This window comes from Eulemur rufifrons, chromosome 6 (genome assembly GCF_041146395.1).
Source record: "Eulemur rufifrons isolate Redbay chromosome 6, OSU_ERuf_1, whole genome shotgun sequence".
NCBI classification, from domain to species: domain Eukaryota; kingdom Metazoa; phylum Chordata; class Mammalia; order Primates; family Lemuridae; genus Eulemur; species Eulemur rufifrons.
Genome location: NC_090988.1, coordinates 52,644,682 through 52,672,511, shown reverse-complemented (window position 1 = coordinate 52,672,511; position 27,830 = coordinate 52,644,682). Strand labels below are relative to the sequence as shown.

General features: G+C 37.5%; 1 protein-coding gene across 4 annotated transcripts in view; it reads left to right on the top strand.

The window, feature by feature from the left end:
- The window catches only part of POLD3 (DNA polymerase delta 3, accessory subunit), a 47,782-nt gene extending 20,256 nt beyond the window's left edge, over positions 1 to 27,526 (top strand). For all 4 annotated transcript variants that reach the window (XM_069469253.1, XM_069469251.1, XM_069469250.1 and 1 more), the window contains 7 exons: positions 2,498 to 2,762; positions 3,985 to 4,057; positions 8,618 to 8,783; positions 12,573 to 12,679; positions 18,812 to 18,924; positions 20,348 to 20,426; positions 25,007 to 27,526. In XM_069469253.1, coding sequence (XP_069325354.1) covers positions 2,498 to 2,762; positions 3,985 to 4,057; positions 8,618 to 8,783; positions 12,573 to 12,679; positions 18,812 to 18,924; positions 20,348 to 20,426; positions 25,007 to 25,209 — 1,006 coding nt within the window. In that variant the 3' untranslated portion in view covers positions 25,210 to 27,526. The remainder of the gene's footprint in view (positions 1 to 2,497; positions 2,763 to 3,984; positions 4,058 to 8,617; positions 8,784 to 12,572; positions 12,680 to 18,811; positions 18,925 to 20,347; positions 20,427 to 25,006) is intronic.
- Positions 27,527 to 27,830: the final 304 nt, after the last annotated feature.

The following is a 27,830-nucleotide window of genomic DNA, read 5'->3' as shown; positions in this document are numbered from 1 at the left end:
TATGGGAGGTTTCTGTAAGTTCTATGAGAACGGGGATTGTGTCTAGTTTGTTAACGGTATATCCAAAATGGTGTGCGGCATATGATAAGCATTCAGTAATTTTTGAGTGAATTAATGATGGATTAGTTGGTCTTTTTTTTCCTTTAGCTCAAAACCTTGAATAAAATAGGCATACAAATATTTATTTTAAAAAACATATATAGCCAAAGAGTAATAATTGACAAGTGTAGTGTCTTTTAGGGAAGGATTTCAGGAAAACATTAATACCCTGATAAGTTTATGTAAAATATTAGATTTCAGAAATAACGTGTATTAAAATCTAGTTATGGCATGTCAAGCTCTAAAAATCAGATCTTATGTTATATCTAGCAAGTAAACAAATAAAAACAAAAGTGACTCAAAAGTTCAAAATGAAATTTGCACAGGGCTCACTAAAATAAATATGGTAATAGGAAGCACTTCAGTGAAACATTACCTAAATACTTAAAAGTATCCTCAGTAGAAATGTGAAGAATTTATCTCCAATAAAGAAGTATTTGGTCCTGAGAATTATGGGCCAACTGAGATCTGACTCATGATTTTGTGTGTTTTAAGAAGTGCTGTGACAGGAAGAAAGTTGAAATTTTAGTGTTGAGCAGAGATTGTTCTCTCTTCGGACATGCTCCCAGCCTAACTTGGTTTCTTCCTTGTTGCCAATTCCTGGTCCTGACCCTAAGGTGTGGAATGCAGACCAAACAGAGAAAGAGTTGTCTCAAGCCAACTTTAGATGTTGACAATGAAATAAAACATTGCCCTTTTCCTCGTACGTGGAAGCACTGCAAGGCCAGAAAGGAAGAGCAGTGGGTGAAAGTAAATGATTTCCTTCTGTTCTTAACTCTGATGCACAAAAGATGTGTGTTACTGTAGGGTTTCTATAATAAATCAGTGGAAGATTTTTGGAGCTGTTGGGGCTGCTCAGTCTAAAGTTACTTCTTAAATGAAATGATTTATCAGGGATTTTTTTCTTAGGCCAGGTATTCTAGCAATTAATCTCAAAGTTGTGCCTGGTTGATGTAGAAGATAATTGCTATCACCACATAGTTTCTACACATCCCACCCCAACTTGAGGTGATACACTAAAGAAGGGAAAGAAACCAGAAGCCTCACTTTGTCACTTTAAATGGTCGTTGTTTCAACTTGTCTTTCCTGACACTTGCTATGTGCCAGGTCTTGTTCTGGGTGCCTGAAATTTAAAAAACAAATAAAACCATCAAGGAACTCTTCCCCAGTAAACAAGACTGAGGAAAATAAAATGTTTTTCTTCGTTAGGAAAAGTTGGGGAACTTTGCTTTAAGTATAACCCTCTGAGAAAGCTGAATCAGTTATCTGTTCACAATGTGGAATGTTACATTATGTATTTGTGTGAAACAGGTACATCTGTAATGATTAGAGAAGAGATGAATGTTCCTTTTAATATGGCATGCAAACTGTTCCACCAAATTTCTTTACTTGGCCTTAGGCATACTTACTTATCTGATGCTGTGAGTTGGTATTATTAGAAATTGTTAACAAATGGCTATAAAAGGAGGGTAGGTTATAGGAGCCAGTGTCTCTGTTCCCAGCTTCTTCCATATTTTAAAGCATGACCCACTCTGGCCAGGAGAGTTGCCAGGTAATTTGTTAATATTTAACTTTTTTTTTTTTTTTTTTTGAGACAGAGTCTCACTCTGTTGCCCAGGCTAGAGTGAGTGCCGTGGCGTCAGCCTAGCTCACAGCAACCTCAAACTCCTGAGCTCAAGCGATCCTCCTGTCTCAGCCTCCCGACTAGCTGGGACTACAGGCATGCGCCACCATGCCCGGCTAATTTTTTCTATATGTATCTTTAGCTGTCCATATAATTTCTTTCTATTTTTAGTAGAGGTGGGGTCTCGCTCTTGCTCAGGCTGGTCTCGAACTCCTGAGCTCAAACGATCCGCCCACCTCGGCCTCCCAGAGTGCTAGGATTACAGGCGTGAGCCACCGCGCCCAGCCAATTTGTTAATATTTAAAGCTCTTAGTTTTCATTCAGTTAATATTTATTGTATGTCTAGGTGTATAAGAGGAAAGTTTTTAAAAACATGGGATAACCATTTGGTTTCCCAAAGATGGTAAAATTACTAAATATTTTATTGTTTGGTGCATTCTTTTTCTTTTGAATTAGGATGATTTTTCAAAGAAGCAAGAATATTCAATATGGTGTGGTAGAGGACACTGATTCCAACCCTACCTTTATTACTAACTAGATGTGTAACTTAAAACAAGTGACTTTCCTTTAGAGTAGAGGAGAGAAAAAAGTGACTTATTTCTCTCTGGTATTTGTTTATATAATTAAGAGTTTTGTACAAAAAATTTCTAAAATCCATTCTATTTCTAAAATTCCCTAATTTTATAATATTAGAGTTAGAAAGTATTGTGGAAGAAGCAAGAGTTCGAAAATGAGGTTTGATGCATTACTTTAACATAACATTTCTGTCTTCAGGTTTAGTGCCATACAATGTGCAGCTGCAGTCCCTAGAGCTCCTGGTGAATCCTCATCTTCCAAAAAGTTTGAGCAGTCACACCTTCAGGTGTCAAGTGAGATACAAGCCAACAACGAGCTGACTATCAATGGTCATGGCCCACCTGCCTCCAGACAGATTTCCCAGCAGCCCAAAGGGATCATGGGAATGTTTGCCTCTAAAGCTGCTACTAAAACCCAAGAAACCAACAAGGAAACCAAAACAGAGGCTAAAGAAGTAACAAATGTAAGTCTTCCTTGAAGATATGCCTTTATTAAAGCTCAAAATGGGTAACTAGAAAAGTATTAATAGTTCCAATGGTAGTAGTTTAATTATATAAGGTTCTAATATTCAGTTCTGATTTTTCTACTTTAGTTTGAACCCTTTAATACTTGATGTTCTCATCTGAAGTAGTTCCTTTTTCTTTTGATAATGCTTCTCATCAAGCCTTGTGTTCTCCTTCTGTAACATGGTAATTCCTGCTTGTGCATGTCATAAGATTGTTGTGAGATCCAGATGAAATAATGCATGTGATAACACCTCAGAAATTGTGAAGTTCAAAGAATTGTTTATTTGCGATCTGTCATTTTGGGTAACATCTTGTATTCTGGGCTTTGCCATATATGGTTGTCTTCCTAGTGTATTTCCCATTCTTGTTCTATTTTATGCATTTTTTCTTATTTCCTTCATTCACTTCCCTTAGTTTTTAATTGTTTCATCATCTGAACTAACTTAAGGGCATTGACTTAAGACAAGTACCACTAAGATACCATTAAAAAAAATCCAGAGAAATATAATTATTATTATTACTATTTACCATTAAAAAAAATCCAGAGAAATATAATTATTATTATTACTATTATTACCATCACTGTCATTTTCAAGCTTCTGTTCTTTGGGAAAGGAGAAGGAGGATGGAGGGAAACACTAACATATGTTGAATTCCTACTGTGTGCCAGGAGTCTGATCTTTGTTTAAATCCTCATCAATTTTTTGAGGGAGATAATTAGTATTTCCATTTTGCATGTGATAAAATGGAAGCCTAGACTTAACTAACTTGCCAATGAGTGGTAAAACCAGGATTCACATCGACTTCTCGTGGTTCGTACAAAAGGTAATGTTTTGGATTTTCCCCCCATTGTGTACCATGCTGCCTCTGATCTGTTTTAATTTTGTCAAACTAAATAGTTTTTAAATGTGCTCAAGAAATATTTAGATACATCCATGGATACTAATTTTATAAGAACTACGAGAAACTAAGCTTTGGAGATTTCAGCAGGTACTGTCTTGTCTGGATTATTATTCTAGATTTGTTCTTATATCTAATGCTTACACATTTGGCATGATTATAGAGACTACCATCGTGACAGTGTGGTGTGCTATTGAAGAGATTGCTCAAGACTGTGCTACTTCAAGAGCAACCTAAATGCTAGAAAAAAATCTCATGTGTTTTTGTGTGTTTTTGTAGGCATCTTCGGCAGGCAGCAAGGCACCAGGGAAAGGGAATGTGCTGAGCAATTTTTTTGGAAAAGCTGCTATGAGTAAGCATGTTCTTACTTTCCTTTGACTAATAAATGAATGTTAATGTAATAATATATCTTACCTGAGGTGAAAGCCACTTTGTCTAGTGTTTGGCCAGCCAGGAGACTAGTAGGTAGCATTCCTGCATCCAAACATAAATTTGCAGTGTACTGGCCAATCAGTACATTGATGAAGGTAGCCCAACTAGAACAGTGGACTTTATGGGTGAGTTGGACTCAGTTAAGATTTCTTGGAGGGTAGTTTACAATTCCTATTTTTATTTCCTGCGTTGAAAAGCGAATGAAATATTTGCTTCAAGAGCCCTTTTTTTTAAAAAAATTATTTTTATTTTTTAAGAGACAAAGCCTTGCTCTATCACCCAGGCTGGAGTGCAGTGGCACAATCATAGCTCACTGTAGCCTCCAACTTTTGGGCTCAGGTGATCCTCCTGCCTCAGCCTCCTGAGCTGGGACTACAGGCATATACTACCATGCTCAGGTATTTTTTTTATTTTTTGTAGAGATGGGGGTCTCACTATGTTGCCCAAGCTGATTTTGAACTCCTAGCCTCAAGCAATCCTCCCATCTTGGCCTCCTGAAGTGTTGGGATTACAGATGTGATCCACCATGCCTTGCCTCATGGGGCTCTTGAAAATGAATGATGAAAATACAAGAGACGCTGCTGCCTGGTTAAACAGTGTGGAGGTTAATAACATGGATGCTAGAGTCAGTTTGCCTAGTGGGAACATTATCACTCCTGGGGTCACAAAAACAAATCTTTTGCCTTTTTTTAGTTGTTTTTGCAGATTACTCACAGTAATGAATTAGACTTCAAGGTGAATTAGAAGGGCCCAGGTAGTAATGAGCATTTAAAAATATTTATTTTTTGAGAAAGCAAAAATCTTTATTTTAAAAAAATATTTAAATAAGAATTCTTTCATATGAGAGGAACCAGTAGTCACATATTTTCATACTTCTCATATCAAGTACACATTCCTTGAGGGTATGTGGCAGAATACCAGGAAGAATTTGGGAGCCACAGGATAATTATGGCACACTTTCTCAGAGCATCAGTTTTACAAAGATTTTGCAGGGAAGTGTTTTGTTATGTGCTTATGCAAGCAGAATTACTCAGAATTCTGCTTTCCCGTGATAGCTAAATTGGTGGTCAAGGGAGGGATTGGGATGGCAGCTTTTTTTATTTGCCATAAAAGCTATCAGAGAAGAACATTTTTGTGTTCTGCAAGTATATGGAAAATGTGATATTTTCAGATTATCGGGAAGCACAATTATTGTATTATTTCAGGCACAATGTACAGGGAGAACAGTGTGAAAATATGCTGATATCATTGGCCTGCCTGGCTGGTACTGTGCCACTGTACCCAATCAGATTATGGTTTCTTGGGAACTTTGATGAAGATTGCATGTTTCTTGGTTGGGTTTTTTTTTTGTTTTTTAATTCTTATTTTTAAAATATATAAGATATGTGAATATTTGCTAAAAAATCAAACAATATACAGGAATGTATTCATATGTTTAGCAAATACTGATTGAGCACCTTCTGTGTGCTTGGCATTATTGTGCACTGGTGATATAATGGAGAAAAAGACAAATAAGGTTCTTTCATAGCCGTTATATTCTGTGGGGAGAGACAAATATGGAAAAATTAAATAGTTAATTATTGTAATTGCTAAGCAGAGAGTGACAGGGTGTTAGGATAGCATGTAATAGAGTGAGGGAGAAACCTTAATAAAAAGAATTGCTTGCAAAGTTAATTTATTTAACAGACATTTTTTCAAGGCTGAATGTGCAGAATAAAATTATGATTTTTTTATTATATTTGACATATAATAAGATCAATGCAATGAAAATGAAGTGTAAGAGTTAGATGAAGAGAGTTCATTGCGGGGGCTTAAACCATTTAAAACTTAATGCTGGGCAGTAACAAGTGTTAGCAAGAATGTGGAGAAATTGAACCCTCATACATTGCTTTGGGGAAGGTAAAATGGTGTACTCCCTTTGGAAAATGGTATGGCAGTACTGCAAAAAGTTAAACATAGAGTTTACCCAGAAATTTCACTCTAGGTATCTACTCAAGGGAATTAAAACTGCATGTACACACAAAAACTTGTATATAAATATTCACAGTAGCATTTTCCTTATTAGCCCCAAAATGGAAACAACCCAAAGGCCCGTCATCTGATGAATGGGTAAACAAAATGTGATATATCCAGACGATGGAATATTATTCAGCCATAACAAGGAATGAAGTATGGGTACATGCTACACCATTAATGAACCTTGACACGTTATGCTAAGTGAAAGAAGCCAGACACAAAAGACCACATATTACATGATTCCATTTATATGAAATGTCCACAGTAGGCAAGTCTGTAGAGAAAGATTAGTGATTGTCAAGGGCTGGGCTGGGATTGAGTAGTGACTGCTGATGGGTACAGCGTTTCTTCTTGGAATGATGAAAATGTTCTGAAATTGGATAGTGGTGATGGTTGCAGAACTAAACCCACTGAATTGTTCACTTTAAAAGGGTGAATTTTATGGTATGTGAATTATATCTCAATTTTTAAAAGTAATGCTTATATGTGATAAAAATTTATCATTGGCGACAAAATTAAAAAATCATCATCAGTTATCTTTCTTTCCTTGAAAAGTTTTCATATTTTCTTGAGTATTAAAAGGCGGTACTTTTAATCAGTCAGATCATATAAGTGACTTGATCCTTCAGCTAACAAGAAAATATCATTAAATTTTCCTTAATAATTGCCTTTAAATGCTGCATTGGACTACCTCTTTACCAGCTAATTGACCAGTTATAGCTGCATATATGTATAAGTTTGAGTTCCTAAAATTCTGTGAAACCACCACAAAGAAACTCTGGGTGCTGAACTTAATGTTTGATCAGTGGTATTTTAATTCAGCAGTTTTCTAAAATTGGTAGACTCAATGCAATAGCTTTTCTTTCCTTAACCCATGAGATAAGTTGGAAATATTTGGAGATTTTTCCTCCTAATGATGTAATTTTAAAACAATTACTATTAAAACAATATAATTTCTTTAATAGAATGCAAAATTTCTATAGATTTTAAAGATACACATGTGACTTCAGAGAAGTTTTTTGGGGTTGGTTGGTGACCTCTAAAGCCCCTGGAGATACATGTTTTCATTTCTATACAATGTGGAATATTTTGGTAGAAAAGTTTGAGAAACACTGGTACTTGAGAACAACAATATTAAAAATGTAAGAGAGTACACCACTGGTGGGTTGGTGGATTCCACCATTCAGATTTCCCATTCAGGTCTTCAGGGGAAAAAAAGTGTAAATATTAATAGATTAACTTTTGCACTTTGATCCGTCTTCTACACTTTGAAATAATATACAAGTTATTATATTAAGCTGTATGTAATAGCCAAGACTGAGGTAGAATTTTTTTCCTACACTCTAGATGGTTTAAGGGGATGGAGAACCTGTGGCCTTGAGTCCCCATGTGGCCTTCTGGATTCTTGATTGCGACCTTTTAACTGAATCCAAATTTTACAGAACAAATCCTTTTAATAAAGAGATTTGTTCTGTGAAGTTTGGATTCCGTCGAGGGGCTGCACTTGGGGATCTGGAGGGCCACATGTGGCCTTGAGGCCGCAGGTTCTCCACCCCACTAGGTTTACAGCTTTCTAATAGTATTTTCTGACTTTGCTTGCAAAAAGCTATCACTGAGTGTAGCAGGATCCTAGGCTACGTTATGTGTTTCTCAAATGGCTAGGCCCATCCTACTTGCGTTTCTTAGTCCTCTGTACTGCGTGGTAGTTGTTTTTCATCTTGGCATAGGGAAAAAGATAAGGACTTTGAGTAGTTAAACTGACTTAGGTTCAAATCCTGACTCTTACCTTTTCTATCAGTGTTACCTTGGACAAGTCACTTAACCAGTACTGATCTCTTTTAATCCTTACAATAATCTTGTACATATTATCTCAGTTTTTACAGAAAAGACTGACTTTTAGATAAAACAATTTGCCCAGAGTGAAGCAGAGTTTGAACCAAACTTTTTTGATTCCAATCTAGTCTTTAAATTTTATCGTTAAGGTAGTAGTAAGATAATAAGAATATCCAGGCATTAAAAGATAGTATATAATAGAAAGTAATGGTCTTGCTACAAATTCTATTGTCACCATTCGTAAGCTGTGTATTCTTGGGAAGCATCTTTCGATCTCTCTGACTCTTTCTTTTCCTCATCTGAAAAATGAAAAGGATGATACCTCATTAAATTGTATTTGTTTTTTCTAAGCCTTGCTTTTAGTATCATTTGGCTTTGAGACTGTGACATAATGAGGAATTAGCAGGAGGCGAAAGTGAGGAGGCAAAAGGCAGTTATAGTTAGAGTGGTAGTTAGAAAGGAGACATGTTTTCTGAATAGACTGGGAGCTCTGTTAGGACAGGGACTGTTTTTTTAATCCCTTTTGCCCCTGTTCCTAACATATTACCTGGCACATAGTAGACTGTTGAAAAAATGATGGATTAATATTGCATAATGGGGTTATATATCGTCTGCTATACTTTATTTGCAGATAAACTTAAAGTCAATTTGGATTCAGAACAAGCAGTGAAAGAAGAAAAAATAGTGGAGCAACCTCCAGAGTCTGTCACCGAACCAAAGCTGGCAGCTCCTGCAGTCCTGAAGAAATCTAGCAAAAAAGCAGAGCCTGTTAAGATGCAGCAGAAGGGAAAAAAAAGGTAGGAAAATGTTGCTTGTGGGGGAAGAGTTTCTCTACTGGGGGTGAGAAGGCCTGTTTGGGTTTATTGACAGCATGCAATTTTCAGTTGAGTACTAAATCCTACTTAATACCTTAGGGATACGACTGTACCACCAAAATGAAGAGAGAAGCTCAGTAGCTTATCTAGTGAAGTGGAATCAGCCAGTTTGAATGATTTAGAGCCCAAAGTAACTTTTTTACCCCATTGATCTAAATTGATTGTCTTTCCTCTCTTAATTCATTTTAAATTTGTGGACATGGCATAAGTGTTCCTAATTGTGTGTGTGTGTGTGTGTGTGTGTCTGTCTGTCTGTCTGTCTGTCTTTCCCTTTAGATTGCCAAATGAGGGGTTACTGTTTCTAGTCAAATTTAAGAGAAAAAGTTCTTTGTTTTCTTTTTATATCAATGAGTTTATTTTTCAAGTGGTAAAATGTAATTAGAAAAGAAAATAAAAAGCACACAAGCTATTAAAACTAGATCCAGGAATTTGAGACACTACCTCATAGTTGGTAGGAATTAGTCTGTTGAAAGAAATTCTAAAGGACACTGTCAGCACTGATAGGCCCAGAAAGACCTGACTTTGTGGTAAGGTTGGGGCTACTTGAGTTGAAAACATCAACAAAATGGTGAAATTTTAGAGGCTTAGGGCTCTGTCTAGTGGGCCTCGCCTACTGGGAACATATGATATGGATGGATTAAAATGTCCCCAGCCATGGTACAAACACTGTTGATGGTTATTGCCAGGAATGCATTCAGTGTTTCACTACTAAGTATGATGTTAAATGTAGATTTTTAGTGAGGCCCTTTACCAGATTGAGAAAGTTCTATTACAAGTTTGCTGACAGGTCTTATCATGAATGGGTGTTGAATTTTGACAGATACTTTTTCTGCATTTATTGAGATGCTCATATGGTGTGTTTTTTTAATGTTGTGAATTACATTGTTTGATTTTAAAATGTTAAACCAACCTTGCATTCTTGGGATAAGCCCTGGTTGGTCATGATACATTATCCTTTTTATATATTGCTAGATTAGATTTGGTAATAGTACACTAAGCATTTTTTGCCTCCTATGTTTATGAGGGCTATAGGTCAATTATTTTCTGGTAATGTCTTTGTTAAGTTGCAGTATCAAAGTTGTGCTAACTCATAAAATTACAGTCATGCACTGCATAACAATGTTTCGGTCAACAGTGGATCACATGACAGTGATCCCGTAAGATTATAATGGAACTAAAAAGTTCTTGTTGCCTAGTGACAAGAATTTGTGACATCATAGCTGTTGCAAAATGGTAGTGTAACGCATTGTTCACATTTGTGGTGATGCTGATGTAAACATACCTACTGTAATGCCAGTTGTATAAAAGCATAACACGCAATTATGTATAGTACATAATACTTGATAATGATAATAAATGACTATGCTACTGGTTTATGTGTTTACTATACTATTTATCATTATTTTAGTAGTCCTTTTTTTTTTTTTTTTTTTTTTTTTTTGAGACAAGGTCTCGCTATGTTGTCAAAGCTGGTCTCAAACTCCTGGCCTTAAGTGAGCCTCCACCTCCGCCTCCGAAAGTGCTGGGATTACAGGCATGAGAGGCATGAGCCATCACACACAGCATAGTAGTCCTACTTATGTATAAAAAAAAGTTAACTGCAAAACAGCTTCAGGCAGGTCCTTCTGGAGATATTCCAGAAGAAGGCATTGTTATCATATAGCTCCATGTGTGTTATTGCCTCTGAAGACCTTCCGATGGGACAAGATATGGAGATGGAAGACAATGATATTGATGATCCTGACCCTGTTTAGGCCTAGGCTAATGTGTGTGTTTGTGTCTTCATTTTTAACAAAAAAATTTTAAAAGTAAAAAAATTTAAATTTTTTAAAAAGCTTACAGAGTAACGTTATAAAGAAAATATTTTTGTACAGCTGTACAGTGTGTTTGTGTTTTAAATTAAGTGTTAATACAAGATTCAAAAAGTTAAAAAATTTTAAGTTTATAAAGTAAAAAAGTTACATTAAGCTAAGATTGGTTTATTATTGAAGAAAGAAAAATACTTTTTAATGAATTTATTGTAGCCTAAGTGCATAGTGTTTATAAAGTCTACAGTAGTGTACAGTAATGTCCTAGGCCTTTACATTCACTCACTACTCACTCACTGCCTTGCCTGTAGCAACGTTCAGTCCTGCCAGCTCCATTCATGGTAAGTGCCCTGTACAGGTGTACCATTTTTATCTTTTATACTATATTTTTACTGTAACTTTTCTGTGTTTAGATATGTTTAAATACACAAATACCTTGTGTTACAGTTGCCTACATTATTGAATACAGTAACATGCTATACACATTTGTAGCCTAGGAACAATAGGCTATACCATAAAGCCTAGGTGTATAATAGGCTATACCATCTAGGTTTATGTAAGTTCACTCTATGATGTTCACACAACGAAATCACCACACAATGAATATCTCAGAATGTACTCCCATCATTAAGTAATGCATGACTGTAATTGGGAGGAGTTTCCTTTGTTTTCTGAAGGAGTTTGTGTGAGATATATATTATTTCTTTCTTAAATGTTTGATAAAATTTACCAGTGAATGCAGGCCTGGATTTTATTTGTAAGAAGGTTTTTTTTATTGTGAATTTGATTTCTTTAAAAGAGCTATTCAGATTCTCTAGTTGTTCTTGGATCATTTTTGCTGAGTTGTGTTTTTAAAGGAATGTGTCTGTTTCATCTAAGTTGTTGAGTTTATTGGCATAAAGTTGCTCACAATATAGCCTTATTCTTTGAGTTTCTGTAGAATGTGTAATTATCACTACAGATTCCTTCATTGTTTCATTCCTGATTGGTAATATATATTTCTCTTTTATCAGTTTTGTAAAAGACTTGTTAATTTTATAAATATTTTCTATCTCATTGATTTCTACACTTATCTTTATTATTTCCCTTTACTTTGGGTTTACTTTGTTTTTTTTGTACCTTGAGGTAGAAAGAAATGTTGATATTTAAAGTTACATAAGACATAAGGTACTTGCTGACAAAGACTGTGTCTTATATATATTTGTGTTTCTAACACACAATAGACCCTTGAGAAATTATTTGTTGATTGAATGAGTAGTGTAATGGAATATCCAGAGGAGCCAAATAATGTCAAAATGGAGTCTAGATTTTTTATTATGTCATTAGAATCACTTTAAGGGATATCAATGCCTTTGCTCATGTTGTTCTTTCTCTTTAAAATATTTATCTCCCCTTTTTACCTGATGAACTTCTACTTAGCTTTTAAGTTTTCAGAATCATATATCATAACATTTTTTTTTTTTGTGCAGTAAAATTTATCGCATTGCATTTTGGCCAGTAGTGTTTGCCAGAGTTTCTTGAGAACAGTATTTTCTTCCAGATCTTTGCATCCTCAGTGTTTAGTAAAGAGCCTTGTATATGGGTAGTAGCTGCTTATTTAATGCTTGTTGAATGATTGAAAGGCTAATAGGGAAAGAAGAAATTTGAAAAGATTCTTGATTAGCCTGGTCGTAGCTTCCAGTGGTCTGTAGAGAGCTAAAGAAATTTTTTATTCTGGTCACCCCATGAAGTGACCTAGTTGTGGTCAGTTAGCAGAATATCCTTAAAAAGAATCCTTAGTGGACTACTGTTTTCTACCCTCTGGAATTAAGATCATGGGTTATAAAGCAGAACCCATAGGAGCCTATGAATACTTAATTTTTGGTCTCTGTATCATGTTTAATTTATTCCTGGATGGCAACAGGGGGAAGAGAGTAGAGTTATCTGATGATGAGACAAAGGAAACTGAAAATATGAAGAAAAAGAGGCGAAGAATCAAACTTCCTGAGTCTGACAGCAGTGAAGATGAAGGTGGGCATTACTATTAACTTTTGGCTTAGAGGATCAGTTTTTATTTTGATGCTCAGGTAGCTAAAAAAGTAATTTATTATGGGTCACATTGAGAGGAGTAGTCCTAGCATTGGGAGACATAGAGCATTTACTTCTGTTTGAAATCTACTTTAGCCTTTTGACCAGAACTGTGATCTTCTGGTAATTTGCCGAAATAACTAACATAAAGGGAAAGAGTAGGTGGATTATCGATATTATTATATATACTATCTAAGACATTTTCTTTCTTTCTTTCTTTCTTCTTTCCTTCGTTTCCTTTCCTTTTTTTTCTTTCATTCCTTCCTTCTCTTCTCTTCTCTTTTCTTTCCTTCCGATGGATATTTCTTTGGCTACCATCATGTGAATCTTTTAAGAATTGTGATATTCTAGGTATCAAGGGTATTGGTGATGTTCCATGCCACATAAGTAAGACTGTGGTAAACTAGAAGTATCTACAGTACCATTGTTGGAAGGAAATGACACTGTATACTCTTCTAGTTTTAGGCTGTGGGCAATGTTGCAAGATAAGCAAACAGAATAGAGGCAAGAATCTCACCAGGAAAAATTAATAGGCTTTTTAAAAAGAATATCAAGTATTCAACAAGCCAAGATCTCTTCCCAAATTGTGTAAAGGAAAGTATATATTAATAGAAAGACAAGGAGGCCAAAGAGAAAGACACCTGGGCCGAACTGGCACACTGGACTACTCTACCCTGAAAAGCCTGCTTTGAGAGCCAATGATGAAAAGCTTGAGCTGCTGTAATCAGTTCTCGTGAATTCTTGCCATGATGGGTATAAAACATTTTAGGGAATGGGGGGAAATCTAGTCCAAAGGAATTCAGTACATAGACAAATACAAACAAACTGATACTAAGAGAGATTAAAGAAGAATAATAAATGCAAAAAAGGAACCTCCTATGCTATCAAAGAACAAAACTAAACTTGTAGGACTCTATCCTTACCAGAAACTACTCTAAGAAGAATTGCAGGCCGGGCGCGGTGGCTCACGCCTGTAATCCTAGCACTCTGGGAGGCCGAGGCGGGTGGATTGCTCAAGGTCAGGAGTTCGAGACCAGCCTGAGCGAGACCCCGTCTCTACTAAAAATAGAAAGACATTATATGGACACCTAAAAATCTATATAGAAAAAATTAGCCGGGCATAGTGGCGCATGCCTGTAGTCCCAGCTACTCGGGAGGCTGAGGCAGTAGGATCGCTTAAGCCCAGGAGTTTGAGGTTGCTGTGAGCTAAGCTGACGCCACGGCACTCACTCTAGCCTGGGCAACAAAGTGAGACTCTGTCTCAACAACAACAAAAAAAAAAAAAAGAATTGCAAATGGTAACAGAGGCTTCCAAAAAAAGGTATTAGCTCCACTATACAAGGGAGTGAAAAAATAAATTTTATATACAGATGACAGTAATGCAAAAGAAATAAACAGATCTAAGAAATAGTATCAGGAAGTTGAGTCTCTCTGTGATACAGGTACCATCTTTGATTCTGTGGATTTAGATCCTACCGTTCATGCTTACATGTTAAGGATTACAGCCTCTGATATCCTGTGAGAGGTACGATACCCTTCAGAGGTATAGTTTTTAATAGCTCTTTGGAATGAATAGGGGTAGGGCATTGTGAGCATCCTAGAAGGGGCAGTTGCTGTATTTTCATTCCATGTCATTTATCAAAATGCTTTGACCGAAACTGGAAGAAAAAAAAAAAAAAATGCTTTGACCAAGGCTACTGAAAGAAAAGATGGGCAACTCCATGCAGACATTTGGGAAAATAATTAGGAAGTAAATTTAGGAATTTGTGCAAATTGGAACAGTCTTCCCTATTTCCAATCAGGAAAAGACCTTGGGGAAGATTCTGGAAACGTCTTTGAAGCCATCAGCCTAATGTACATTAAAAAGGTTAACTAGATACTGTAGTATTAGTGAAGGAGACAGCTCTAAATTGAGGAATTACTATGGTTGATTGAGCACTCATTACATACTTCTGAAATACTCTATAGTTCTGATCCATAGCCCACAAAAATAATACCTGTGGGTGATTAGAAATATGAGTGGACTTATTTAGTTTTGAAAGGAATATGAAGAAATGGGATAGAGGCAAATAACCTATAATAACAGATAATACAGAGCAGAGGTTCTCAGATTTTTTTCTCTGGCAAAGATAGTTTTTGGCATCTGACTAAATTTATAAACCTCTGCCATTTGATTCTTAAATTTCTTCTTTGTCTCAAAGCCAGTGAGATTTTATTTTAAACCTTTTTACAGTCTCTAACTTATTATTGCTTTATTTGTGTTACCCTGAATATGTCATATTAATTCGATACGCTGTCTTAAGCTAGAAATTAACAGAGGAGCAGCATGAGTGGAGGAAATGCAAGGACTTTGGAGTCAGACCTGGGTTTAAATCTTACCTCCACCACTTACTATGTGACTTTAGGCAGATTACTTAGCTTTTTTAATTCCTTGTTTCCTCATCTCTGAAGTGGGGGTGTTATCACAAACTGTGTAGGCTTTTTATGAACATCAAATAGATGGTATGTCAAAAGTGCTAGGACAGTGCTTGATATATAGTTGGTTTTCTTATTATTCACTTTATTCTTCCTGTTGAGGTGTGCAGTAAATGTTTAGCAGTAGTAGACATACTGGCAAGGACCTTCTTTCCGAACATTCCATTAATTTCATATTTGTAACTCTCTACCCAAGGGACTGGACTATTCATTCTCCCTCACCCTGGCAGGGTCGTAAGTACCTTTAGTGGTTCTACATACTCTCTTTGTAAAGAAAACAAACAAACAAAACCCAGACCCAGAAAGAAATAAGAATAATACCTACATTACTAAGAAGAAATACAGTTTTAACCAATATGTTTAAGTCTCTGCTAACATTTTCAGTCCTTTCAAGTTGCTTATGGAGAATATTAAGCAAATGATCCTCCTTTTTAGGTAAGAATAGGCATTTTTTAAAATAATGAGTTCTAGAAAGCTGTGACTGCTTTCCAGGAATTCTAATTACCCATCTCTGCCAGAGAACTCTTTGACAAACAAGTATTTACATTGTTGGACCCTTGAAATTAGTTTTACCACAGTTTTTATTCTGCCTCAACAAAGCTTGCTTTCCTGGGATAAGTGATGTTTGACTACTTGTGTATCTTTCATCTGAAGAGCTGCAAATTTGCTGCAAATTGATTGATTGATTGATTGGGACAAGGTCTAGCTCTGTTGCCCCGGCTAGAGTATAATGGCGTCATACAGCTCACTGCAACCTCAAACTCCTGGGCTCAAGTGATCCTCCTGCCTCAGCCTCCCAAGTAGCTGGGACTGCAGGTTTGCACCACCATGTCTGGCTGATTTTTTTGAATGTTTTCCGTAGAGACAGGGTTTCTCTGTTGCTCAGGCTGGTCTCAAACTCCTTGCCTCAAGTGACCCTCCTACCTCAGCCTCCCAAAGTGCTAGGATTACAGGTGTGAGCCACCACACCTGGCCTGTTTTATTTATTTATTTACTTACTTACAAATATGTTTTAAATATACCAATGTATCAAGCATTACTTATGCTTATGTCAGTAAAAATGTATTGTGTCAGCACACCTTTTCTCTTTAGCGCTTTCAGAGCTCACTTGAACCAACCAATCAGGGCTCAGCTGTGTCAACCAATCAGAACTCAGCTGCACTTGGCAATTAGAACAAAGCAAGTATCAACCCTACTGTTACATAAACAGGGTTGATTGCAAACTCGAGCGGGAGCTTTTACTATATGTTCTCTGGAATGTACCTTCCTTTCTCCCCAGTTTGCAAACTGTTCACTGGAATGAAGTCTTTTTCCTTCCCCCCCCCAAAAATGTGTTGAGTCAGAATATTTGGCTTGTTAAAGACTAAGGCAGACACATGGATTGTAGCATATGAACATGGGCAAGTTTTTTCTTAATTTGAACCTCAGTTGTGTAAAACAGAAATAATGGTGATTTTTGTGGGGTTATTGTGAGAATGATATTTGCAAAGTCTAGAAAATTCTACTTGTTTTCTCTATCTTTTCTTAAAATATTTTCTTTTAAGTTTAAACAAAGTAATAGATATACATAATTTTAAAAGTCCAATAAAATAGAAGTTTTATAATAGATAGTAATCTCCACTGACTCATCTAATTGACTGATGTTTCTGTTGTCAACTTTCTCCCATCTGCCATCCATCTTCCAGAGATTTGTTGAAATTTCTTAATCATTAAGGGCTCTTGACTCCTTTGCTTCTCTTCCCTGTTATAGGGGGTTATACATTTTATTCCTTTATTATCATAACTTTTCTATTGGGGAATGTGTGGAAGGAACAGGGAGATGTATGTTATCTTCTTGGCCTGCATGTTTCTCATCCCAAATTTAGTTCAGAAAGTGATAGTTTTCCGTTATCTTTTTTTTTTTAATTGTTACTCTGTGTTCAATACCAGGGAAATTGTGATGTCACTGCCTCTTTGGAGCTTAGAGTCCAGAATAGGGATCTAGATAAACAGTTGCATACAATGCGGTGAGAAGGGTTTTAGAGGGTGCCACTAGGATTGTTTTCCTTGGTTAAGTGAAGTGGTTACAGAACTGGAAATAGAATAATAGCACCTAAGTTTATTACTGTGAGTGCTCAAAATTCCTTTGCTTTGGTTTCCTCGTTGACTGATCTTTCTTCCTACCGCTGTAGCACATCTACCATTGTGTCCCAACTTTGTTAATAAATATTCCTTCAAAGCAGTGCATGCTTGCTTCTGGGGTTTAACTTTTCTCTTGCTTGAACTCCCATCATGTTGTAGCCTCCCAGAGCTGGGTTAATAGCTGGACCACTTTCCTTTTATGTTTCTGTCTCTTGTTTCCCAGAGCTTATAAAATTTGGGGACCCATTTTATACTTGAAGTGTATAATTTATTGTTTCATTTTGGCTCTTTTTCTGCTTCATGTCTTTAGGTCATTTGGCCTTGAACCCTCCCCTGTCATAATTTTTAACACTGACCTAATCAGCTGGGAGAATTTTAGATCCAAGACTTGTGCTAAGAATTTAAATATAGCCAGGAGATTCAGGGAGCAGGTGAGGCTAAGCAGCTAGCTACCCAGTCCCCTGAGCAGCAATTTTTTTGTCGTGATTAAGCAATAGGTCAGCTGAGGATTTTCACTTCCTTTCTTGTGGGCCTTACACTAAGACCACTATTTCTGGAACTACTGAGAAATGATGGGATTCCTCTGGTGGCGCTTTTTTCTCAGGTGATGCCACTTCCATAGCAATATTTCCTTCCTACATGTGTTCTTTCCTGCTAATTTCAGTGTAGCACAGCAAGCCTCATCAGTGGGGCAATCACTAGAAATAGTAGTTCCTATACAAAGTATTAAGCAAGTCTTAGTTGTTAGAGCTTTAATTGTGATCATCATTTCAAAGATGATCCTCCCCTCACCCCCAAGTTTATACTCAACATCAGCCAGAAATTTTCAATCTAACAGATATGTCAGGTAATGCAAGTAATCGTGAGATCACAATCACAAACACTCTGGCATGGAACATTTGGTATAATCTGAGGATTATCTCCACTTAGATCTTGAGTGAAAATGTCTGGTCCTGAATGGTAAGGCAGCATGGGATATTTGGAATAACAAGGCTATGGAATCTGACTGAGGGTTAAAACGTGCTGTCTCACAAGCTATCAGACCTTGGCAAGTTAAGGAACCTCTCTGAACCTCTGTTTACTCAACTGTAATGTACAAATAATAGTATCCGTCTTTTAGGGTTGTAGTGAGGATTAAGTGAAATACATGACACATGGTAGGTAATCAGTGATATAATTTTTTATAAATTTTTATAATATTTATAAACCAGCTTCCTACCCTGACTTAGCTGTAAAAGAAAACGTTTAGCTAAGGTACTTCCAACTCTAATAATTCTTGATTCTCTGATATTATTTGTATAAAATTAATAAAATGTGTATTTTAAAGATAACTGTATAACCATAAAGTTTTTAGTTATCATGAATTACTGCTTCCAAAGTGCCCTTTGCTGCACCTGGAAGTTTAGAGAACCAGTGGGGAAGTCATTATACCAGATAGCGCTTGTAGTTCTCTTATCTAAGCTTGTTTCATTATTTTAGTCTTCCCAGACTCTCCTGGGGCTTCTGAAGCTGAGTCACCATCCCTCCCTCCTCCTGTGTCTCCACCTCTTGAACCAGTGCCAACGACTGATTCCGAATCTCCTCCCATCAAGGTAAAACTTTATACTGGGATGCTTGCATTTCCATTTGTCCTTTAGTGCCCAGGGACCTACAGCTACTATGCTTAATCAGTTCACTTGCTGTATACTTCACAAATGCCAGTAGATGGCTCTTGTCTCATTCTGCTCTCCTACAGGTTGTACAGAATGGACATTCCCTCCCTTCTCACCTGAAGGGAAATTTTGCTGTAGGGTATAGTCTCAGGAGGGTTGCAGATGTGGATCCCGGGAGCTGATTTGTTTTTCATGACCTTCAGCATCTCTGCTGTGTTATACAACTCCTGTTGGAATCCTGCAAAAAGAGGTCCTACCTATATCAGAGCAAAATGTGAAAGATAGAGGGGAACAAACAACTCATGCACATTTGTTGCTCTTTAGAGGCTCTTCTGGAAAAGGGCTGGGTAGGAAAAATTGGCAACCAATGGGGAAATACAGGGTTTTTTTTTGGTTTTTGTTTGTTTTTTGAGACAGGGTCTCACTGTCTGGGCTAGAGTGTAGTGGCGTGATCCTAGCTCACTGCAACCTCAAATTCTTGGGCTCAAGTGATCCTCCTGCCTCAGCCTCCAGAGTAGCTGGGACTATAGGTGCATGCCACTGTGCATGGCTAATTTTTCTCTTTTTTTGTAGAGATGGGGTCTTGCTCTTGCTCAGGCTGGGGGAAATGAAGTTTTGAATGATCTTCAGCTGCATCTTGTCTACGTCTATTAGTGTAGATAAGAGATAATGGGTGCTAACAAGTTTTTTTTTTCTTAGTGGCTATTAGTTTTCCCTTAAGTTATTGTGTTCAGACTGCTGTCATTTAAATCTTACATTGATTTCCTCATTAGCTGAAGAGGAAATGGGATGAAAGAGTCCAGTGGAGATGAAGGGAAATTGGTATTAGTAATTCCTGTTTGAGACTAAATTAGATGAGTGTAATGTTGAAATGTCAGTGCTGATATACCAAGTATCTACTGCAAGGGCATAAGCCATAGAAAACCACTGGTCTGGTTTGGGGCTGTCTGTATGTGTTCCCATTATCTTCCCCAGTTCTCCGTTAAAGCCCTGACCATGGTATATTGCAGTGGTCTGCTTTCCTTGTCTCTCTCCTCCACTAAAGTCCTTATCCTGTTTGTCTTTTTAACCATGGTGCCTGTACTACTCAACAAAAGTTTGTTGGCTGAATGAACATAGTTCTTTCCTTAGCATGTTACTTTCCTTCTCATAAACAATGAAGAAATATCAAACCTGTGCATACAGTGAGCATAGCTTGTCTGGGTGGTTGGGTTGGTCCCCAGAAATTAATGTGTAGTGTTGCTCTTTGAACTTTTTATCATAATGGAATATTGGAGAGTGAGTGTTATAGATTTAAAAGCTATTGTTATTTTTCTCTGTAGCTTCATTGGTCAACTTAACATTGTATCCTCTGATCTTTTAGAGCTCAAGTGGAGAAAACAAAAGAAAACGAAAACGTGTACTGAAATCTAAAACTTTTGTGGATGCAGATGGCTCTATGGGTAAGACAAATTTTTGGCTCCAAATCCAGAGATAGGATCTCTTATTACTGTAGAAAGAGGTACCATAATCCTTTTTAGAGCAGTGCATCTCAAACTTTAATTTGCATATGAATCACCTCCCAAGTGATGCTGATGTTACTTGTCTGTGGCCCACACTTCAAGTAGCAGAGTATAGAGAATGCTATGACTAAATTCAGAACACCTGGGTTCTTGTTTGGTCCATACACTATAAAAAAAATAAGCACTGAGATCTTGGCTAAAAGTCATGTCATCTTTGGTGGAGAGTCTCTTGATCTGTGCAATGGAAGTAAAATATCCATTTTGCCTAAATGTGGGTTGTTAAGAAGATTCAGGTGACGTATCTTAAAACACTCTCAAGATGAAAACCACAGTACAAACTTAAGATGTTATCATAGATGTCAAGAAACATTTGTTTTTTTGGAATGGTGGTTTTATAAATTTGAACAGTGGAAAAGAAGCTCCTACAGATGATTAGGGTCTGAAGAGAGTATCAAGAGTGTTCTGTGGTATTCGGTTCCATTTGTTCTTCAGAGGGGTATGACTCATCCAGACTGCTTCCTTTATATTTTCTGTTTGTAAGCCTTGTTAGGTAAAAGCATGTGAGTGTTATGAGGGCCTAGAGAGGAGTTAGAATTCAGGCTTTGAATTACTGGCTGATTCTTCAGCCATGTTTTAGCTTCTGCCCTTTCCACAATCAAATCAGACTTCTGTGAGCCTTTTAGGATTTAGCACTTGAGTGAGACCTGATATTTTTGTGTTTGAAAAGAGCTGTGGGTTTATGCTCTTAAATATTAAACGTTGTGATGGTTGGCTAACCCATGATTGTCATTTCTGCTTTACTGTGGCACGTGCCACAGCTTGGATCTCCTAGAGAAGATTTGTTTTCCCTTTCTTGATTTTCCTTTTCTACTTCAAATTTCTGTTTTAAAAAGATTGTCTGTGAAGAATCAGCTTTTCCTAGGCAATGTGGTTCTCAAAACTAGTGAAGACATTCTGTTGGTCGTGTGCCCTGTCTCATTATTCCCCACCTCCTACTCCTCTGAAAAGGCCTCTGCCATTTTAATTGTAGCATGTGATTGGGGAATAAAAATCTTTACATGTGGAAATTCTGCCTTTTCAGTGCCAAATTTCTTGTGAGCCTATGAATTCTGGACTTTGAGTGGATTTTTTGTTCCTTTTTGGCTTTCAGTCTTCTAATAGTTCATTTTCAAGCCTCTTGGTTTGGCCATTGGTGGTAATGTATGTATTTACCGTTGAATTTCTTATTCTCTTTTTTTTTTTCTTCTAAATTTAAGAAGACAGAAGCATCAGTGCCATGTTTTTTCTTCCTCCTCCTACCCCAAAAGAAAAAAATCAAATATATCTTTGTGAGAGTTCATTGGGAATTTGTAAATAATTACCTATTGCTTTGTTTAAAACATAGTACTCAAGTTTTGGCCAGGTGTGGGATGTGGACTTTTTTGCACTCCTGTCTCCAGACAGGACTATTAAGAGCCTTGGATGCAACAATGAAAACTGTGCTCACATAGCACTTTTTAAAAAAGGTTTTTAGTCCAAGCTCAACCTAATGAATCTTGGCTTTGGTTACCAACAAAGGAGTTCTGCTTTCCCCTCTCTGCTCAGACTGTTCCAGATGTACCAGCACAGAGGCTTGCCCTGTCCTATGCTGGATCAGATTTGTTCTATGGTTTTAAAAAGCTGATCTTTCCCTTTCAGTGATTTTGAATCAGAGACTGGGGAGTTGAGCCCCTGAGACAGGTTTGGGGTGGACTCTCGGACAAGGGGTTGATCTTTAAGAGCAAAGCAGTTGAATGAAAAAGAAATTTGATGTTGCTTATGCAAACCAGGCTTTTATTTTTTTTTTCATGGCAGTCCCAAAAAGCGTTATTCAGCTAAAATAAAAGTCCTATATTTTCAAGTTGACACCTCCTTTGTCCTGGAGTTTGAAGTAGCTGCAGCTTTGCATATAGAATATGCCTTTTAGCTCTTAAAGTATACCAAATATGCTGCTTAAGAAATTTTGTTGGTGCTGCTCTGTTTTTTAACTCCTCCAAGCAATGTATTGCACAAAATTGGCAGTGAGACAACCAGTGGTTCCATTACTATTATAAGTAATGAAATTGAGCTGGGTATTGTGGCTTGCATGTTTAGTCCCACCTACTAGGGAGGCTGAAGCAGGAAGATCGGGAGTTTGAGGTCGGGAGTTTGAGACCAGCCTGAGCAACATAATGAGATCCCATCTCTAAAAAATCAGTGTGGTTACTTGCACCTGGAATACCAGCTACTTGGGAGGCTGAGGTGGGAGGATCACTTGAGGCCAGGAGTTCAAGACCAGCCTAGGCAATATAGTGAGACCTCGTCTCTTTAAAAAAAAAAAAAAAGGTAATAAAATAATGAGCTAATTGATGGTGCTGAAGTGTAATATTATAGACATGTTGCCATTTGAATACAGAATATAGCTTATGAAGGAGCTAAGTCTTATACCACCACCCAGTAGTGAGTCATTTCCTTTCTGTATCTGTAGATGGCTCTTCAGACTTTCCTAATTTAAGGTATTTAATAAATAACAGCTCATAATTTTGTCTCATTCATTCAGTTACATAATGCTTTTAAAGATGCATGTGAGATGGGGGTGGTGTTCTGGGATCATAATTGCTAAACTAATAGGTATGCCATGGAAATTCCCTAAGTATTTTAAAGCAACATTTCTCAAACTTTGCTATGTACGTTACTGGAAGATCTTGCTAAAATTGAAATTCTGGTTCAGCAGGGACCCAAGATTCTGCATTTCTAAAAAAGCTCATGAGAGATTCTGATGCCTCTGATCTGTGGAGCACTGTTTGAGTAGTAAGGCCTTTGAAAACACTTAATATAATTTAAAGCTTATCAGTATTTTTTAGCCTCTAACGGAGCAGGAGTCATCAAAGTGAATTGTAGGGTCTTAAAAGTAAAGACAAATTCTAGGAACTCTTAGGGGAGGGGATTGTTAATTATGCAGTCTTAGTGGAATTAGATGGATAAGGGTGAAGGAATGCTCCAGTGACAATAACACTTTAACATTTTAAACAGGGGAGGAAAGAACATTGATTCTCAAAGTGTGGTCTCCGGACCAGCAGCATCAGCCAGCATTACCTGGGAACATGTTAGAAAGGCAAATTCTTGGGTCCCACCTCAGACTGAGTCTGAAACTTTGGAAATAAATCCAGCAATTTGCATTTTAATAAGGCCTACAGGTGGTTCTGATACACATTAAATTTGAGATTATATAAGTGGCAGACTAGGTTTTAGAACACAGATACATTTGATTCCAAAGCTTATGCCTCTAGGACAGTTTGACTAATGTAATTTATTAGAAAGAATTATCAATAATTAAGAACTTGAGACTACCTTTGTTCTTTAATGAGATAAAGTACCTTTCACTTTAATCATTTGAGCCTTTATTATGCATATTAGGTTATTCTTTTCAGCCAGAAAAAAAGTGTTTTTCTTCACTGTTTCTCTATCACTTGCTGCAACCAGGAAGGCTGAGAAAGAATTTAGATGGTATTGGTTTTACAGCTGCTGCAGCTCTCTAAAGTCATAGGAAGGTGTCATGATACTGTTCCTGGTGGTTGGTGTATGTATTACAGTAGTAAGAAAGAGACCCTCCTCAGTTCTGTGACGTCGTGTTTGGAAGGCACTGTCTGTGTCTGTGTCCTTTGGGACTTGCTCATGATGATTGCTCACTGATGTAGTTCTTATCCAGGTTTCCCTTGGGGAGGATTCAATGAGTTTTAATAGCAGGGGAAAAGTCAGATTGTGCCTTTGGCTGATAGGGAGTAAGAGAACTCCAGTAACTTTGTTTCTCATTGTATCACTGTCCTTCCTTAAAACTGTCAAGTGTGTTATTTGGCGGAATTTGCTTGGGACAGTTACCTTCATGATGTAGACTACTACTGCTAAGTCTTGGGTTAATTAGCAGCCATTCAGAACTAAGAACTGAACAGCTGAGTAAGCTCCAATTCTCTGTACTTAGGATGTGCAGAGAGTGGGTGACATCAGGATAGAGCTAGCCAAGAAGGTCTGTGGTGGTGAGCTTGGCTACACAGAATGGGGCAGGCAAGTAGACCAGAGATTTAAGACCACCAGTGGGAATAGGCACTGTGGGTCAGGCAGATGAGACTTAAGAAGCCAGCCACAGTGTAGAGTTGTAAGTAGGTGTTTGAGATATAGACAGTTCAGATGTAGAGCTAAGGAAGTTGACTAGCATAGACCAGGACTCACATAAAGGATTTGGACAATTAAATGATAAAGTCTCATTTAAAAGCATGGGACATAGCAATGAGGGAGGAAGAGTGAATGTTAATTCTGAGCCCCAACTAGAGGCCGTGAGCTCAGAATTCCATACTTCTTACCTGAAGCTAGATCTGATCTCTCAGTGGGAGAAAGGTTTGGTACTAGGTAAGCACACCTGTCTTGATTAGAGGGTCTGAGTTGATTGGGGTGAGCAAGACATCTCATTCTCTTGACAGTGTGAATGACTCAACCCACCCATATTCCATTTTTCCTTATTCTACCAGTGACTGAAAAATTCTACGAGAGTGAATCCTGCACAGATAGTGAAGAGGAGCTTAAGATGAAGACATCCTCTGTACACAGACCCTCAGCCATGCCTGTGAAAAAAGAACCCAAAGAGGAACGAAAGGGCCCCAAGAAAGGGACTGCTGCTCTGGGCAAAGCCAACAGACAAGTGTCTATTACTGGCTTCTTCCACAGGAAATAAACTGCCATCTCTGGTAGGTCAGAGACTTGGAGTGGCCAAGGGAGAAGACCAAGAAGTATAGACTCTCTCACTTACTGTGTAAGTTCATCTAGATGCTCACCTCACCTGTATCAAAAGACTGTTCTTTCATCCTGTGAGGTTTATACTATTTCTGGTTTTTAACCAAAAGGAAATCACCTAGAAGCAGGAGGCAAAAGAATATTTTAAAAGCTGTAACCTTCTAATGACATTTTTAAAGCACAATCTTTGACCTGTCCAGAAGAATTTATTCCAAAATTAAACTGGAACAGGTTTCAGAATTATCACAGAAGCCATTTAGTGGCTAATCCACTGTGCCCCACTCACCCTATCCCCTGATGTGTATGTGGTGCAGAAAGTATTCCTTCTTGTTCCTTTATACTCTGTGAACTTGTGTGGGTACTTTTTACCCCTGAATTCTACTGGATGTGTTTACTACGCCCCCTGTCCTCCTATCTTCTGTTCTCTACACTTCTGTCCCCCAACCCAATGAAGCTGTTTTCTGTAAGTCTTTTAAATCTTGGTTGGACTAAAGGCTGAAACAAAAATCTCACTGTAATCCTCTTCCTGTATCATACAGTACACTGACACCTGGCTACAGACCAGGACATTGCTTGTGTTCTGCCCCTTTCACAAAAGCTCTCTAGACCTTCACTCGCAATTAGTGGTTAGGGAAAAGCCTCAGGCAGAACACAAATAGAAATTTAATGATGTATTCAACTCCACCAGAAATTACTTAGTCAGCATGAACGATATTAGAGGAGTTGTCGTGTTGCTGACACAGAGTGTACTTTATACTGCTCTGTATGGTTTGTTCGTCTCCCCCCCTTCTCACTCTCAATACCTAGAGAGTGAAACCTATACAATGAGATAAAGTCTAACAAGAGAAATCCCTTCCTTCATACAGTGTACAACAGTTACATAAAATTTCTCCTCAAGAAAATGGAATGTTCAGAAACAGCAGTTTTCCAGGAAGTTAGTAAGGAAGATAAGATACACATTTGTGCATAGATGTTGTTCCTTTGTATTTTTAGCTCCCCGATTTGCCTAAAAGTACAGGCTGTCCGAGAAGAGATGGAGAGATTGAATTGTTAGTAGGTATAAATAGTAAACAAAACATTTTTGTTTGTTACTTATGGAAAATCATCTATTCCAGTGATAACTTTCAAGCTACTTCCATTATGGCTAGACAGGCAAGTGAGCTCAGTGGACTGAGGTGATGCTGCACTGATCTTGTACAGTGAGCTCTGGGGAAGGGAACAGGCCGGCCTGCTGGTGTGACGCACGCGTAACAGACGAGGAGTGTCTGACCTCCTTCCGCCTCAGCCTGGTGTGTGTCGTAAGTATTGCAATCAGCCGTCTCCTGTTTAAGGTTAGGATTGTGACTGACCTTGGGATTAACGCAAGCTTCTTTAGCATGAATTTGATTAAGACCAGAGGTTTGGGAGATGAATCCTGGCATTATGTCTAGGACTTGAGAAGGAAGCAGCTTTGTATAGCAAGCTGAGTAAAAGGTTGACGTAATCCAAAACACTTTCTTTTTAAAATGAAAAGGATGGAGAGAAGGATGAAAAGCCTGGACTCAAAACTTTACAAAAACCTTCTGGAAAGGAATCCCTTTTAAATGGTTATTTTTGTCATTGCCTGTAGTCATTTTTCTAAATAGTAATGGAAGATTAAAGAAAAAGCAACAATCTAGTCTTTTTTTAAAAAATTATGCTGGGATCTCTAATAAAACTGAATTTGAACTGGAAAAAATCTGGTGCTGGTTGGAGTTCCATTTTTCAAGGGATAATGCAGATCCTGTGATCTCTATGCCCAATATGCTGCCTAAACTCTGCAAGGTTTGAGTGGTAGCTTTTTTTCTCTTTTTGCATAATACTCTACCATGTTATCCACATGAGTTAAATAAATGAGAAGTTGTTTTAAAACACTGCTTCAAACTGAATGTCTGATGAGTCTATCATTTGACAGGATGACAGCAGTGTGTATAATTATTTAAAGTCTGGGAACAAGGCTGGTTTTCCATTTATATTGTTAAAACTGCATGCCCATAGTCTGAGATGCACAAGTTTATTTGCTGCCTTCATCATTTTTTCGGCCCTGAGGGAAATCTTACTTTGAGCCAACCTCAATTTTTAGTTCATTTAGAAGGAAATCTAGTCCTGATCTTGCACACTGTGTGAGTTTGGCTTCATAACTTACTATTATAGCTACATGACCTTAGGCAAATTTCTGAGCCTTGGGTTCTTTATCAAAATGGAGCTAAAATGAATTACCATGGGTTGTCAAGACTAAAGTAATGTGTACGTAGCATAAATTCAGTACATAGTGGCATGCACATAGGCTCCCTACAAATGTTGGCCTACTTTCTGATGTCATAAGTGAAGCAATCAGCCATCAGCTTCCTAAAATTGTATCAAGGATATGACCCAGATGGTATACTCTTTCAAAATCATTCTGGCCATCCATGTGGTCAAAGGGGAAGGTAGTTGTCCTATTTTATAAAAGGTTTTAAAGAGAGTAGATATTTTTCTATTTGAAACAAAGTGAGATTTTATAGATAGTTCTATTTACTATGGTGTATCTATGTGTCAGGCTTC